The 17914-nt window shown below is 39.8% G+C and overlaps 1 protein-coding gene across 2 annotated transcripts in view; it reads right to left on the bottom strand.

The window, feature by feature from the left end:
• The window catches only part of cntn4 (contactin 4), a 156968-nt gene that overhangs the window by 72646 nt on the left and 66408 nt on the right, over nucleotides 1-17914 (bottom strand). For both annotated transcript variants that reach the window (XM_069512953.1, XM_020086371.2), the window contains exon 5: nucleotides 2034-2129. In XM_069512953.1, the coding sequence (XP_069369054.1) occupies nucleotides 2034-2129 (96 nt within the window). The remainder of the gene's footprint in view (nucleotides 1-2033; nucleotides 2130-17914) is intronic.

Genomic DNA, 17914 nt, shown 5'->3' with positions numbered 1-17914 from the left:
TAAAATGCATTTTATTGTATAATATATGTTACAGAGTGTGCTGAAAGATGCAGGTAAATGTTTCTCATTCAAGGGCTAAAACATGAAAGCAAATATGTATGTTTAACATATTTCAAAGCAAAATCTTAAACATTGGGTCTAAGGGGGTTTTAGGCCGGTCGAAGACCCATTAACACTCAGTTTACTGTATCTGCTTAATGCAAGAAGGACCACACAACAGCCTCCAAGTGACAAGTGATAGTGGTCTCTATTTCACCTGAGAGACATAACTCAGTAAAATGGACTTCTAATTGACAGCTTGTATTGGCTCTGTATATTAGTGGGGAGACAAGTGTCTTGAGGGGGCTTTTCATGTGCCTGAAGAAGCCTGACATGTTGGAATTATTTCCCCGTTGGTCTTAAAAACCAAACCTTAATTGGATTACTTCAGCACAAATTGGCAGATATAAAAAGAGTCAGCAAAGCAACTGTATGGAGAGCAATCAAATGCAGGCATGCCAGCTGAACTATTTGCAAATAAATCTCAAACTCCAGATTGCAACTGAGCTTGCCAAGCTTTCACCAGATAAACCCCCCAAAAGGATACAAGCTCCAAACAATTACAATCAATTCCAGACAAGTGACATTTTTAACCACAGCAGACCAGTGCATGAATCAGTGATATCTGTTAGGTGGATGTCAGACGGGGGGGGGGGGTGTAATCCAAGCAGCTGTCGCTTCCCCAATAAATGAAGAGTAGCAGCAATGAAAGGACACATCTGCTGCAATTAGACCAAAAATATGAAGAAGGTTGCCGGAAGTTTTAATGCAGATATTCATACAAGCCATTTGGCACATCCATTTCATGCCACATGTTCCTCAAATACCACTGGAGTGTGTAGCAGCTGAAGAGAAAATAGGTCCTCAATTTGCACAGCAGTTACCTTTGCAGCGATTTAAAAGAATAGTTTGACACAAACTTATTTGCTTTCTTGCCAAGAGTTTGACAGGAAGGTTTTTCCTTCTTTTTTCAACAGTTTTTCCTTAATTAATTATCTAAACTGTTTAATTCTGGCTTATACTTATTTGTCACGACACGGTTTCTGTTTTTTTTCATTATGTTCTTACACACGCTCCCTTGCTGCATTGTATAGCTGTATGCAGTGCTGTTTGTAGTGTTGTTGTATTGTCCACAAAGTTTTTACCGTTCAAACAGTCAAACCTCATTCTAACACCATATAGGGAATTCATTCTGTGGGAAACGCTGAGTAAAAGTTTTCAAACAGCGAGCAGAGCGATCTCAAAATATGCCTTTTTTGATTATCAGTGGGGAAAACCGTTGCTAGGACTAAGAGCAGGTTGAAGTCTGATTTTATCTTTTCTCCCTCGTCCTCCTGATATTACAGTGCTGGTGTGGGAGGTGAAAGCTTAGTCAGCTCTCTTGCTCCAGATTTGATTTAAATGCTTCTTGTAACTACACCCTGCTCACATTTCACTCTGAAATATATGTCACTCAGCGGAAGGAAAAAGTCTTATTTTACAACTTTTATAATCCATCCAGGGTGTTGTTTGCCCTCCGCTTGAGAAACAACAGTGAAAGATTGTGGCTGCACAACAGTTAAAACTCAGCTGACATTGAAATCAGGCAGCAAATTAAGGCAGGAATCAAAGCAGCCTCAGCTGGAGGCTCCTGACAGCGAGGCTGTCGCACTTCTCGTGGCCTGACCATGACTCATCACGCCTGAGCCGAGCAAGACTCACTTGGAAATCTTTCAGTCCCCAATAGCAACAGATGTAAGATGTTGACTACCAAATCAAAGGTGCCACTGAAACAGCTGGATCTTAAACAGCACAGGCCCGACCAAACCCTGTGAGCTTCAGAATGCATATACCCATCTGAAAACATGTCAAACATTACGATCTCATTCCCATTTTGTTTCTCACTCAGCCAGCTCCTAATTACCAGTTTAAAACAGACATCTGTTTGCTTGCTTGCCAGCAGAGATGAACAGTCGATAAAAAAGAAAAGAAAAAATGAGAATGCAGTGTTTTACCTCCTGAGTGTGGTGGAGGGCCACACAGCAGAACCACTCCTTGACCTTCACGCACCGATACAGAGCTTCTTCTGTGGGTCTTGAAGTCTTCCAAGTCTGAAAAATAAAAAGAAAGGGCAGTTAGCAAAATATCCCCACAGGTCCGAGGCTAATAGTAAAATGCTGTCATGAACAAATGACTGTGTTCTCTTCGTGTTTTTCCTTTGTCGTTGTTTTTCTTGAATCTTGCTTCTACTGAAGGTCACTGCCTATGGAGCCTAAAGCAGCTCACAGCAGGTGGGCAAACACAACAGGTTGCCAGTTTATTATAGTGCTCACACTTACACTTAAGCAGAAGGTTCCTTCGCCTATAGTTCTTTGTACTGAGGTTTAACCCTGACAAATTGCAGCCCTTTAAACTACATGGGCCAAGGTTCAAACCCACATAGTGTGTGAGACAGCAGAGCAAACCACTGCACCTCTTTCATCAATTAAATACAAATACCACAACATCATTATCTTCTGTGTGTTCACAAGTGTAAGGAACAGTATTTTGGTGGTAAACAGCCTTTGGCTTTGCCTCAGGCCAAATTACTCCCTGTGTGCGTCTGTGTATATTGTGGATTTCCACGGCTCATTGTGATGGGACGACAGGTATCAGAACAAAATAAATTAAAGGGCCCTGGAAGGGACATGCGCTATACTGTCTGAGCCATTTTTAAGGATTTTATGGAAAAAAACCAGAAAACACCAGAAATACCAAAGTTATCAGTATGTGGGATAACCTAGATGACGTACATCTTTTGGTAGAATTACATATCCAAATCATAGTATATAACTTTACACAAAATATAAAGTTGGCAGTGAAACATTGGATTTATAATGAACACAAATGCAAATGTATTTATATGACTATTGTAGAGGACTATCTTCTGTATCTAATTTTATTTTTTGTTTAATAAAAATTCTTAGTGTGTAGTTTCTTTAAAAAACATCACTTTTTTCCATCATCATTTTATGATTCAAATGTCCCAAGGAGACTGAATTAAACAAAACATTCTGTGGACAATAAACTCATCCAAATTAAAAAGCTAAATTAAACCATGTTTTAAATAAGTCTGTACATGCAAATTGTTGCACATTTCAATTTACTACTGTTCTGTGAATATTAGGAGAAGGTTCACGAGATCTGTGGTGTTGTAAATTTTTCAAATACAAGTGGGCGTCAATTTTTAAACAGTAAAAAAACAACAAAGACAACATGGTAAAAATGTAATATTGATGACACTGACTCAGAATATATCAGTGTAGTCTGTCACATTTGTGTTAAATCCCTGTAATGCCTGCTGGCTGATTGCTTCTCATTGTTGCCAGTTTGAATACGCCTTACCAACAGCTTGGCTGAATATGTGTGTGTGTGTGTGTGTGTGGCCTCCTATGATATACAATATAGATATAAACCTGCTAAATAATTGCACAATTGAGTCAAGACTATTACTATGCCCTGTATCCTGCTGTAGTAAATATATGTTGCAAATTATATATGTAAGTCCTGCATGAGCTTTTAAGGGAAAAAAAGGATTGAAATCAATAGTGACACACATCCACTGATATGTGCAGAACAGCAATGTGCGGCCCCGCTGCTAAGCTAAGAGGCGGGTCACACATGAGGGGTTTTAATAGCTCCAGTGGTAATCAGGTTACTTTTCATTCATCACGCCCACCACCACTGAACCTTACAAAACTATTGCTGCTGTTGTTTTGACACCAAAGTACTAAAGTGAGCTAATTTTCATCTGACAGTTGATGGAAACAATAGCAGGTCATAACCACTTCCAATGATTGCCTACACTAATGGTGTATATCCTGGTGGAGCTCTGTAAATGTAATTCATACATCACATGGTGGCTTCGCGTCTGCACTCATCACTGAGTCAGTGGGTGGGAGGGGATGAATATTTTCCAATTGGAACTACTTCAATCTGAAAATGGCTTGTTAAGCAGTTTTAAAATAGAATGTCATGTAAAAAACCTGTCATGAATCAGTTACTACACTATACAGCAGCATTTCTTCATTGAAAAAATAAACCAAAACTATGAACTGTTGTCAACTTCCATTTATTTTATTTTGCAATAATTATGTTTCAGACTAAATAACTGTCCAAACTAAATTAACACATGCAGACGGCTGATATAGGATTTCAGCTTTAGCCATATTCTCCAAATTGGATTAATTAACCTTAATTAACCTCGCTCTATAACATCCAAGCTTACACTCTGGAGTCCGTGTGAGCGGCGGCGAGGACACGAGTGCTCCCTTTGCAGACCTGCTCGCTGCAAAACTGCAACCGATCCACTTTGGAATGAGATTACTGATTAGTTCAGCTCCAAGTGATCTAAATGTAAAATTACTGGGCTCACTGATTTATGAAGAGGACTGTAAGGTCAGTTAATGTATGTCATATTGGCTGCAGGACAAGTCAATTAAGAAGCAGCCTTTAATTATTTCTTTAAAAATAAATCTCTTTTTAACCCACAAGCACAGTCAGAGTAAGAGCTATTTAAGACTCTTAAGCTCTATTAAGGAAGCCGTTCTTGATTTTTCTTAAGATTAATGCCAGATTTGGGTCAGCTGGATGAGTCCACTAAGTGTTTTGTTTAAGCCATACGGAGAGGTGCGTGTCACCTTTAAAACATAAATCACGATGGTATTGCCTGGAATTAATTTATATCTAAATGTTTTTTTACAGAGTGCTGCATTTCGAGAAAGACCATCAATTTTGCCCCACGTGACCTCTGCTCTGGCCGGATGGCGGCACGACTGGCCGTGTCAGTGCAAGTGCAAGCCCCCAGGAGCTGATCGTACGTGGCAGTGTCTGTGCTCCAGTTGCTGCCCACCTGCTGCAGCAGAGAAACAGAGACGCTGCGCCACAGTGGGTTTCACGGAGGATTGTTTGTGTTTGTGTGCAAGGAGCACAGCTGTGTGACAGCGAAGGACTCCTACCTCTATGAGATAAACTGAAAGATGGCATGAGAGAGACACTGCCTATGCTGAGAGAGTGGCTTGGTGTTGTGGTGTCCTCCGCACCAACTTGACAAAGTTTTGAAAGTTTATTTGTCATGCAGCTCCAGTTGAGCGCCAGTCAACCACAAGAACAGTGAAATTTGATGGTAAAATTGAGCCTTAATTGTCAAAAAATATTTATATTATTTATTATTTCTAGCAATAAAGTGGACAATAAAGATCGACTTTATTACATTCTATGGACTGTAACCGATGTGTTTGTTTGATAAGAGTCGAGTGCTTTTCTTTTCTTTTCTAACCTCAAGAGATCTGTCCACTCTCATCTTTCAGTCCAAAACCTGAATCTTGACAGCACTGAGAATATGAAAGGATTTTTGTTTTCCTGTGTGAAGCAGATTTACTCAGCTTTTCACACCACATCTCTTTGCCCCTGTAATGCCTCTATACCCCCCAGGTGGAGTCAGCTCCACAGTTTGAGAAGCATTTGAGTTTCCTAACCTGAGGAGTCTAAAATATTTTTGATAACTGGGCTGTAGCATTGAGCAGTGGTGAAAAGTAACAGTTAAAAAAGAAATGTACTCAGTAGAGCACATACCTCTACCACGGCCCAATATTCCCCTTAAATTTAATCAAACTGCACCAAATTACACCCATAAATTGACTGATTTTCTAAATTAGGATTGAATAAATTTTCCTACGAAATTAGTGAAAATGTAAAAAAAGAAATATCCCCATCTCTCTATATTAAAGAAAATGAAAATAAAATCCTAGTATGCTAGTTTTTACTTCAAACCCACCAAATTTCAAAAGTCAAAGCTATATTTTAATTTCTCAACTGGGCATATTTAAGATTTTCCAAACAAATAGTGATAATAGAAGCCCTGTTTTTTTATGTGAAAAAAGGGAAAACCTACAGAAAATAATGAGCTGAATCTGCACTTCCCCTCAGCTTTAGCACCTTCTCAGCCTTACACCACTCCTTCCTCCCTGTTCTCTGTCTCTGCTTACGCATTCAACGATAAAGCAATTCAAGATTGCTCAGGATTAATAATGACGCATAGTGCAAGGTGTTGTAAATACTAGCACCACTTTCTGGAGTTGGGCTAACTCAGCAGTGAGCACAAAACTGTGTTGCTGTTTCTACACTATATAGCGGCACGTCATATTTGCAAATTCCCTGCTTCTTGTCAAATTGAAAATGTCTCTTGGAGATATGTATCAATTTGTTGGAATGTGTGGCTCCTCCTCCAAGAGACTTGATGAGAATTAGCTAGTGACAGCAGCGGAGATGAGAGAAAGCACTTGAGAACAGTTTTAAATGAGGAGTCAATCAAAATATAAAATTATTTGAGATATTCTTTAATAATATAGGCACAGGGCCTCTACAGATGATTAAACATAAATAAATTGGATTTAACCACAGCCAAGAAACAATGCAGGCCAGACTCGTCCCAAATATTTTAACCAATGCAAATCAGGGCAATCGCATCATGAACCTTTATTCCAGTGCACTAGTGCATCGGTTTCTTCTGTCCAGCAACTAAAATGTGAATTATTACCACATCATCAAAGTGGTAAAAGAAGAAACTACTCATAAAATTCAAACCCGCTCGTTTGATAAATGTTCTTGTTTGTCTCAGCTCCTCATTGGAAAAACAACACCGAACACGTTGTCTACACACACCAGAGTAATTGAGCATCTGAGTGCGGTCCATAGAAGTGATGACAAATTTGCTGTCTAAACTAATTTTTACTCTGCAAATCACTGTCCGTCCTAATTACGTCTTGTGGGCTGTGAAAACATGGCTCGAAATGGCGGGGAGGTGACCAAGTCGTAAAAAAGGGTTTAAAACAGAGAGACAGAGCAAAGACGTCTGAAGATGTGGATTTAAGATGCTTTCTTGTAGCTTTATGATGTGTGGGGAATTCAATCTGGTCCCTGTGCTTAAATTACTGTAGGTGATTTATTTTTTACAGCTTGTCATATTTTACAAATTGCTACTTTTCAGTGGCTTTTAAAGGAAGGCTGGCTGTCTGGTTATCTCTTAACTGTCAGTCAAAGGTGATTAATGTTACAGCGGGGCTAATTGACTTCCCTGTTGTCGGTGGGCTTTATCTCTGACTGGCGAGACATCAGAGATCCCTGATGAATCCTCGTAGCAGAAATATCTACTCTGCTTTTTCTTCCGATTTTCTTTTAGACTTATTTTGGTCAGTCCCTTAACCACTCCTGGAGATACACACAAAAAAAACAACAAATAGGGAAAAAGTATTTTCAAAATCTTGAATTGATGGAAAAATAAACATTATTTTGAGACTTGTTAAAATAATGCGTCCACTCCAAAATGGCGATAGAAGCTTTTATTTTTTTGAGTAGCCCCGCCACTTACTTTCATCTGAAGGCACGATAGAAGGTTAGATAAAAGCACCCAAGCCTCCCCAAAATACAAGCCGAGAACAAAGTGGACCGAAGCAAGAGACATCTAAGGTAGTGAATTTATTCCCAAAAAGTATTTTTGACACTATTTTGGGCTGAGATCAAAGCTGTTGTGATTTGTGAAGTGGTGATGTCTACTCCACTAAAACCACTGATTGCCCTTGTCCACATCCACAGACATGGCCTCGCTCGTGCTGAAAGCATGACGCAATAGCGGTAAAATCTGCCACCCCCCCCCCACACCATCTATCAACATCTCCCCCCAAAAAAGAGCAAAAGAAGCATTGTTGTGAAAAGGGCACAAGGAGAGCAGTGAAAAGCATCATTTACAATATGGTACGGCCGATGCCTTCAGATGCAGTGGGGACTTGGAGGGCACCAAAGGCATGCTTTTCTGAGCGCACACAGCTGTGCCGATATTCACTTTGAGTACAAAAGAAACCATGGAAGCACACAGTTTGCCTGCGAGGGACATTTCAAATAATATATCAATTAAACCAGTCACACAAAGGAACAGCAGTAAACGTAAAACATGCTAATGTTTTCTGCATTGAATTACATATAATCTTCTGAGTCATTTTCAAAAGGGGAAGCAGCTAACAATGATTAATGGGCTCAGGACGTGATGTCCCATCTAGACACATTAGCGTCACTTATTACAAAACCTGGGCTGGTGTTATATGGTGAAATGATCTAGATGAGGCCGATGATCACATCCCAGGTGTACGGGCTTCTTCTGAAACCAGCGTTGCTTTATCATACTTCAACGAGCCTGTCCGACCATCAGCGGGGAATTTATCACAAGCTGCGACTCCTCAACGATGCTCTTAGTCTTCAAGTGGATGACGGGTATTATGCGTGTCACAGCTCAAGTTTGTTGTTATAGTAAATACAATAAACAATATGGAAATAAAATGCTTTTATTGAAAGCATTTCGGGTGGTTTTAATTACACTGAATTGAATTTCTTTTTTTTTTTTTAATGAAGCTCAGTTCAATCAGGAAGACTTTCCCCCATTCAATCAATCTCAAATCTCTTACTCTCTCTATGCTTATTAATCAGCTGATTATGGGTGTTACAAATTTTAAAACCCTTCTCCTCTCTTCTGCAGTCATTCAGTAACTCGAGTAACCCACCTCCACCCCAATCTCTTCCAGTCTTCAGCAGAACCATCATCACCTCATCTGGATCCTCAACCACCACCAGTGTCTAGACCCCGGGGAGGATTCCTACTCTACGCTCTGCTCCACCCCCTTATAATCCTGAAGAAATCACATAGGGGTCTAAAACGCCCAAAGACTTCTTTCTCACTACATTCACATCAATTTTTCTGTGCACATGTCAATAAATGTTTGTCAGACCGTTGAATCGAAGTCTCTCCTGATTGAAATGGATTTGTTAGGCATCTTTGACCCTAACCCTCAAGTATAAAGGGTGGACCAAATGTTAGAAGACTTCTCAGTATGAATGGAGACAAACCATAGACTGGAAAGTTAGGTCCACACTTCTAGACAGTTTCAAAAACTTTACCTCATTACTTAATAAAGGGATGATTTGTTGTAGGACTTGAATTAGACTCAATTAGAGCCGGTGCACCTAATAAAGCAGCAACCGAGTGCAATTCTTGCTTCTCTCGCTCTAAATGCACCAAGCAGCAGGAGTTAATGAGGTGTAAATAGCAGTATTCACTATTCGGCTGAAATCCATTTAATATACGTCATTCCTTCCTCAAGGGGCCATTTGAAACCAGCTGGTTTTGACAACAAAGAGTTCAATTACACACATAAAAACAATGGGAAAATATAAAATATTTTCATGTGAAGATAAAGAAACGAAGTAAACAAGCAATTGTGCAGGGTTTGGCCCAGAAATAACCCTCGTGACATCATCAGGGTTATTTCCTCATTACTAACAATTCCTCCAGAATCACACAAGGCACTTTACAGCCTGCTTCAGGGTGGTCAGCATGGATGGCTGGTGAACATAGTGTAGGACTTTGTCCTCATTCACAGGCTTCACATCCTGAGTCCCAACAAAAGCCCTTTAGTAAAAGTTGAAACTCATTGTTGGTTGTTGACTTTTTGAGTACTGAGGTGAGACGACAATCTTTACCTCACCTGAACATCTTGAGCACCTAAATGTGATCATAAAAGCAGACATACTTTAAGTGGTGTGAGCTGCTACTGTGTGGAAAATTAGAAATGAGAAATGTGGGTTTACCATTTTTCTCTTCCCCATACTGATAACAGGACTTTGAATATTGACCAATAACAAGTACCGATTCAAAGCCAGTGCATGTCGTTTCGGCTGTGTGCTACTAACCCTGTGATGATTGATGTAATTGTTATATGCCCTGGCTCAGGTCTAAGCCTTTAATAAATGCCACAGAAATGGAGCGAACCGTGCGAGTTAATTCAGGCAGCCAACTCGAGCTGCGCTCATGTGACACACATCATGTGACGTACCTCATTATCCACAATCATCTATTATACACACCCACCTTATTAGGCAGCCTATTTAAGCAGAGAGAAATTTCCCATCAACCCCTTTGATCGCATTGCTGCTGCAGTATCGCTACCAGTTGCTTCGGCCCCTCCACCACCCCAGCAGCCACCTGTAGACTCCGGGGGGTTACAAGTATTTGCTCGTCACTCCCATCATATCTGTGTAATCATAACGGGGGAGTGATTGAGTTGGAGCCTAGATGCCAAACACAAACTATGTTCTAATGCTGCAATAAACAGTTGAACGTGAGTTGTCTGACTGAAGTTCTTTTATTGTCTAATTGGACAAGGACAACTGTGACGTTCTGCTTATGGAACTTTCCAGGGTGAAATATTGCCAGATTACTGACTTTTAGCTAGCTCTGCTGGACTGCTGTTTTGGAGCAGCGGTAAAGAAGTGATTTCCGGTGAAAGAAAATTGCAGTTTTATTTGGGTGAAACTAATATACATTAAAGATGTGGTATCTGATCTTCAGATAAGCATACTTGCCGATGTGCAGTGCAGAATTTCCAGCAATATCTGAGGAATTGCAGATGCTTGTATCTGTATCAGAACATCTCTATTAAAATATACAGTCTGTGAATGTTTTGCAAATACAGTCTGTATAAACATTTTCATGACTTGACTCTAAATACAATCCTTAGTCAATAAGTAATTTATATAAGCAGAGCTGAACCATGACATTGTTCATGGCAGTGTTCCCCTCTGACAAACTGTCACATCTTTTCTTTTTTAGGGATGTACATTAAATCAGTGAATAGATAAAAGACTTCAAATACTTTAAAATAAACAAGATATGAAATACCTTAAACTGGCATCGAGGATGATTCTGACACTTTTTAACAGCATCTGTATTATCGCTATTCTCCCATTTTCCCAAGTCTCAGACACAGCCACCATTTATCTTTAGGCCTGGATGGTTCTCAGAGAGCGGTAAACAGTAAATCCTGGGAATGTTATGCCACCTTATAGCAGGTTCTCAAGAGTGATAGCTTGATAGTGTACCGCAGATAAAAAGTAAAAGCCAGAGTACACCCATTAGCTATTTACACCTCATTAACTAAGTCAATATACTCACTCCACATTATCACAGCAGATGAGAGGAGTCTGGAGGATTTATTTGCATTTAAATGAGGTATTCATGTCCCCCCTCAAGGCTTTTAGGCCTACTCTGGTGACATCAGGAATTTTCACCCTGATATGCTGGGCAAAATATTAGCTTGTCTTACACTGATTTGACACCACATCAGCAGCCAAATATAAGCTCCCACACATTACACAAAGTGTTTCAAGAAAAGCTCTTTTTTCAAAACTTTTTTTTAAACTTGGACCTTCTTGACATCTCTGGTCGAGCAGCGGCGTCATGTAAAACGTCAATGCTGAATAAGCTCCGCATCGAATTCAAAGCACAGCCCTCATCAGTGCCACCCATATAAGAGGCCCACGCAGTGATTCCATTATTGAATGTACGGCCTTTTCATCAGTATGAATTATGGGTGTACATCTTTTACATAATCGCTGATACAGAATCAATAGACATACTAATCAAGGGCAGCAAGTATTGAGTGGGAGCGCCCACTGCCCATCAGTTATCCCTGCCTCAGGAGGTAGACAGCCACAACCCCTGAGAGGAGTAGCATCATCCATCAAAAGTTTGTGACACAGAGAGGGATGCTGAAGTATTTGGAGTACCGCCAATCTCAAAGAACAACCTTGAGGGCATTGTGGAGTATGTTCACTAATGATTGTTAGCTGAAATACAAAATTTTGCAGAAAACTTTGTCTTATTGTCCGATGTGTTTGCTCTTGACTACAGAATATACATGTATAATGGGTACAAGTTCAGGAAGATGAGCACAGATAAAACTCCACCCTTACTGTGAAAATTCAATGTGACTTCAGCAACACCAATAATGGGTTTTAGAAAGATTACTCACTCGGAACAAGATGAAGACACCACCAATGTGGATTTAATTAAAGAAAAGGGAGAAATCTCTCACACCAATCACTAAATGACTAAATGAGAAGGCACAGCATGTTCAATGAAGTACAACCTGGAAACTCCTGCTCCCACTGACTCACTATTAGGATTTCTTTATCAGATGTTGCCTTGTTCCTTAAAGATGAGTCAAAACAATTACCTAGAGCACTGACTTGTTAGGTTTTTTGAAAAACTAGCACCTTCAATAAGTAAAAGTTCAAACAAGTATTTTTTTATGTCTTGGACTTTGGCTTTTACACAATAATACAAAGACAAATGCTAAGTTCACACGACTCGACCTCTGCATGTACAGGTAATACATTATTGACAATAACTGTTGAAAGATTCCAATAAGTGCATGAGCTCTGCAGTTATTACTGATTCAGACACACAAGGGCGGCTGCTTTGACACGTTCAATGGTATAAGATTGTTTAGGTGTTCAAGTGCTGCTCAAAACTCACTTTGTCTGTCTCTCTGTAGTTATTAGTGCTACAATGAACAATATTTTCTAAGCACTGAATAGCTTGTAGGTAGGCCTTGAGTGGTTTTGTCAAAATGTGGTGTTTGCAAGCCACTACATTTTTATTTGTAAAACCCAACAGTTCCCACAATGAGCAGCACTTTGGTGACTGTGGAGCAGAAAAACTCCCTCTTGCCTGGACCGGTTCAGGTGAGCAGAAAAAAATGGGGAGGAGAGGGGAGAGAAGAAAGAGAGATGGGGGGGAGGGGGAAGAGGGAGGCGAGAGAGACCGGGTACACTTGAGCAACATCAGGTATCAGATCTGACTAGTTCAAATGTATACAATAACAGTGCAAAGAAGTAATTGATTATTAATGATAGCAGCAACAATTAATATTACAATTAATTAAGTATTGTTGTTGTTGATAATAATAATAATAGTTGTTCTCCTGCAGTTCTAGAGTCAGAGATATCTGCAATGAGAGAGAGAAAGAGAGAGAGCGACTATGGGAGAAAAAAGAAACATAGTTATTGCCATGTATTAAAATAAATAAATGAGTGTGGGGGGGCAGAGAGACAGAGAGAAGGGGAGAAGTGCTCAGTGGAGGATGGGAGTTCCCCCAGCAGTCTAGACCTATAGCAGCATAACTAAGGGATGGTTCAGGACTCACCTGATCCAGACTTGTTTTATGTGTTGGTCACATGACATGTCCTGGTCAAACATAACTCCAAGGTTGCTCAAAGTGGAGCTGGAGGCCAAACTGACACCATCCAAGGTGACTATCTGGTCAGACAATGTTTCTCTGAGATGTTTAGTGCCAATTACAACGACCTCAGTTTTGTCTGAGTTTAGAAGTAAAGAGTTTTGTGTCATCCAGGCCTTGATGTTCTGGAGACATTCCTGAAGTTGAACTAAGTGATTAGATTCATCAGGCTTCATAGAAATGTAAAACTGGGTGTCGTCTGCATAACAATTGAAGTGTATGTGGTGCTTTCTGATGATGTTGCCTAAGGGGAGCATATATAAGGTGAAGAGTATCGGTCCAAGGACAGAACCTTGTGGAACTCCATAACTAACTTGCATGTGCATGGAGGGGTCATTGTTGACGTTAACAAATTGAAATCTATCTGATTAATATGATTTAAACCAGTCTAGTGCAGTTCCTTTCATCCCTAAATGTTGTTCTATTCTCTGTAACAGGATCTTTCGATCTATGGTGTCAAATGCTGCACTAAGATCCAACAGAATGAGTACAGAGACAAGTCCATCATCTGAAGCCAGAAAAAGGTCATTAGTGACTTTCAATAGTGCTGCTTCTGTGCTGTGAAGGATTCTAAATCCTGACTGGAATTTTTCCAGCAAACCGTTACTATCTAAGTAATCACACAGCTGGTTAGCAACAGCTTCTTCTAGGATTTTGGAGGGCAGGTTGGATATGGGTCTGTAATTAGCTAAAACCTCTGGATCAAGAGGTTTTACACACTATTATATGTAGTGTGATACACAAGAAAGCCCTGTGAACTTTTTTTGATTTGTAATTTTGGGCCAACTGAGGATAGAATTCCACAACAAGATGAACATTATGTACACATCTGACATATTATGGAATCGTATTCATAGGGCGTACTAGAGTTGAAAGGTGTCCATTTGTACATTCTGCATACACCTGTAGAATGTAACCCAATGTTGTTCTCCAACAACCGCTAAAAATACACCGGTAGGGCTAGTCCAGTCCAATACCTTTTCACTTGAAAAAAACTGTGTGCTTTTACTGGAAATAACTCTGACGAGAGCGACGAGACTGAATCGAAAGAGTAAAACCAAAACAATAAGCTACTAAAAGAAACACTAGTAAGATAGTTCTATATAACAGAAGGAAACTGTGAAGTGGTTAAAATTCTCTGTGGTTTTGTCATTAAAGGAGAAACTCATGCACATTTCATGCAGATTTAAGTCTAGCATGATAATGCATCATCTTCTCATACAGACACTAATCAAATTGATCTAATCTAATTCACCTCTTTGCTACTTCAAATATCAGCTTAAAAACAATCTCCATTTATCTGCTTCCAAATGCTTACAGTACTACTTTTCTCATAGAGTAGTAGCGCTGTAATTTCTCTTGAATTGTATAAAATTCAACAGGGAAATGGGTTCTATAGAAAGTCAGTAATTATTAAAATAAAGAATTGTGCTTTTAAGACTTCAAATCTCCCAAAATCCAGCCCGACACACACCCACAGAAAAAACAGACTTGGTCTGTCAGGTCCAGAAAAGGAGCTCCTCTCATCTTTGTTGGATTTCTGATGCTGTCTGCCAGTCATGTAGTTAGGAAAAGCAAGTTAATGGAGTCCATCTTTAAATTAGCTGAGACTGCCTCATACTTGAAATAACGGCTGGCAGAGTCAGCTGTTGCTATGAGAAGCATCCTCCTGCCTCTGTCACTGTGCTCTAACAAAGAAAAGTGGGTTTCAACTTGTGCGTGCAAAGTAATGATTTTTGACCCTCCCTTCAAAACAAACGATATAGATCAAAAATGCATGCGTGGCCACCTTAGATAAAGGTTGTGTATTCTGGGTACGACAAAGCTTTTTTGTCAGTATACCTCATATCAACTGTACTGTATTCTCTGATCTATTCAGCTCACCATATATTAGACCTGTGCAGCATCTATCTTATTGTGTGTCTCCTACAACGTCTATGTAACACCAGTGGCCCCCCACTCTCTATATGTACAATATGTGTTTTATTCTGTTTTCCCCAGGGGAGAGATTGTGTAGGTGTGTGCTGTGCAGGACTGACCAAAAGAGACAGTGCTCATGTTAACTTACCCAGCCAGTCCGTACAGAAGCAGATACACCACTGTATAACTGAAACTGTGCATTTTACAGCAACATGTTTAGACTACTGTATGTTCAAGTCTTGCTTGTCTGTGCTTGTTAATATGCATCTGTTTCTAAAACTGTTGTTATAGTGACCAAAAACCAGCAAACAGTTCATATCTACCTTTTTAGTGTCTTAGGCACTAAAAATAAAAATAGTAATTTAACTTAATCGAGGAAAATGACACGGTTCCTTTCTTCCTGTCATTTTTCTTCCTGTTAATTTCAATGTTACTGCAGCATTACTAAACTGACAGATATCTTCAATAGGTAAAACATCTTCTGAAAGAACAAACAATGTTTGTCATATTTTGTGTCTATAAACCTCCGTCACTTCCTTTATCAAGCTTTGGCTACACAGACAATATTTGTGAGCAGGATCAATTCATGGTTGTTTGTTTGTCTTTTTATGTAAGACATACATTTTATGGGATTAAAAAAAACCACTTGTCTTGTCCTTCAACAACAACAAAAACATTCATTTTCTTGTTCTGTTTTTACATCAAAAACACATTTCTCTTAGGATTAGATGCAAATCACGAGAAATTCCCCCAATAAAGCAGAACTAGCACATATTTTAACAATCCCATCCCTCCATGCTTCAAACAAATACACTCTCAGATGCTCTCTCCCTGCATTATGTCCCACAGGAAACAAGAAAGTCTCAGGACAGAACAAAATTAGATCTAGAATTTGAGAGTCTTGATAAGTCTCGACTTTTGAACTTTCAGGTGTAGCAGACGTGCATTTTTATAGCTGCAGATGATTACTCCCATTCTGCCTCTTTGACGGCTGTAATTACCACTGGGCTTGTTAGAGGTATGAATAGGCTCAAAGTCTGTCTAGTGTTAAAATCACAGCCAAATTATGTATAAAACTAATTACCACCAAAAGGTCACAACCTTTACCGGAAAGAAATGTGATAGGTGCTGAAACACCACTTGCACATAAAGTGTGCACCGAGTGTATCCGGTTAAAAGTCTGAGTTTAAGGAGCGAAGGATCTCTGCCCCCCTCCGTGATGGAGGAAAAGAACCGAAGCACTTTATTTTCTTTAAATCTCCGTGAAGAATTACATGACACTTTCCAGTAATACCAGATGACCTTTAAATTATTCGCTTGAACCTTTACCATTCAATCATGATGTGGAGTTAATTAAGCTACAACAAGAGTAATAAAGAAGATAGATGACACCCGGTCATACATGTACATGTCCCGACTCTGACAACTAAAGGCTGGTAAGGTCAGAGCCTAACAATTGATTGAACTGTCATCTCATCAATGTGGAAATCCACCAGCAGAATCTGATTGTGGATTGACCCGCCACTGGTCCGGGGGAGCCAAACAAATGGCCTGAGACATATTGGTGTCCTCGTCTCCCAGCGCTAAACCTCAGAATCTAATCTGAGCAACCGATCACTCACTCGCTGTTAATGCCATCATTTATGCCTGTCCGATGCTGGCTCATACAGACAGCACTTATTGACTTCATCCTGCTTTAGGAATATGAAGCTCAGAGGCTGTCAGTTAGACTCATCCGTCAAACAATCTATGATCATAATGGTCAGAAATCACTTAAAAAGAATCATTAAAAACATTAATCTGAAGAACTGATAGTGCTGACAGTGCACTTGGAATCTTTGTCAATCGGTCATCCAGCCAGCGGACTCAATCTGTATATAACCAATGTCTAGATATCACTAAGAAACTGTCATCAAAGTGTTTGATGATATATAAATCAAATAATAGACCCAGAAGTGCAGAGGGGGAAAAAATTTAAAGGACAACCGGCAAACATTTGATTTTATGGTGTGTTTGTTTTACAGTCATGGTTGATAGTTACATTGCAGAGTAGGGCTGCAACTAACAATTATTTTGATAATCGATAGTCGACTATTTATTGGATTCATTGATTATTACTGGATAAAAAGACAAAAACTACATTTTACCCTTATTACTCGTCAAAACAACAATGTTGATATTGTAATTGTTATTTCTGGATAGTCATACTTGTTTAAGAAAAGTTTAAACGGCTGAGCTGTCTGGGTGATTGGTTGTGTGTCTGTGGCTCTCAGCAGACCAGCTGCACTGAGCTGAATTCATGTCTGTCTTTATGTAAAACTGAGCAATGCAACATCGTCCGGCAGGTTGTTTTTGTGCTTTAGAACAAAAGCACTGTGAAACAATCAGAAAATTACGGTTTGTGTTTTTGTTTCTGTTGTGGTTCGATTTTTGAGGATTATGTTTTGGTTTGTGTTAACATCTCTCTCTCTCTCCCTCATACAGAGTGTGCTCCAAGGGGCGGGGCCATCTCCTGGAGCACAGAGCACCGGGCACACCTGCAGCTCATCATGCCCTCATTGGTTGGCTTCTTAAGCCACTCTCCCTTTGTCTCCTGTGCCGGATGATTCATTTGCCTTGCAGTGCCAAGCCAGTGCTTCGTGTGACTCCAGCTGATTGCCTCGCCTCGAGTAATTCCTTCATGTCCCTTTGTATTGTGAGTTTTGTGCCTCGACACCATTTCAGTTGTACTTTTGTTCCTGAGTCTTTTCCCATTTCTATGGAGATTTTTAGTTGTTACTTTATTTTTTGAGTATTTTCCTGAGGAACTG

The sequence above is a fragment of the Paralichthys olivaceus genome, chromosome 2 (genome assembly GCF_024713975.1).
Source record: "Paralichthys olivaceus isolate ysfri-2021 chromosome 2, ASM2471397v2, whole genome shotgun sequence".
In the NCBI taxonomy this organism is placed as follows: Eukaryota; Metazoa; Chordata; class Actinopteri; order Pleuronectiformes; family Paralichthyidae; genus Paralichthys; species Paralichthys olivaceus.
Note: the sequence above shows the minus strand (reverse complement) of the source record. Positions and strands in the feature narration are given on the sequence as shown.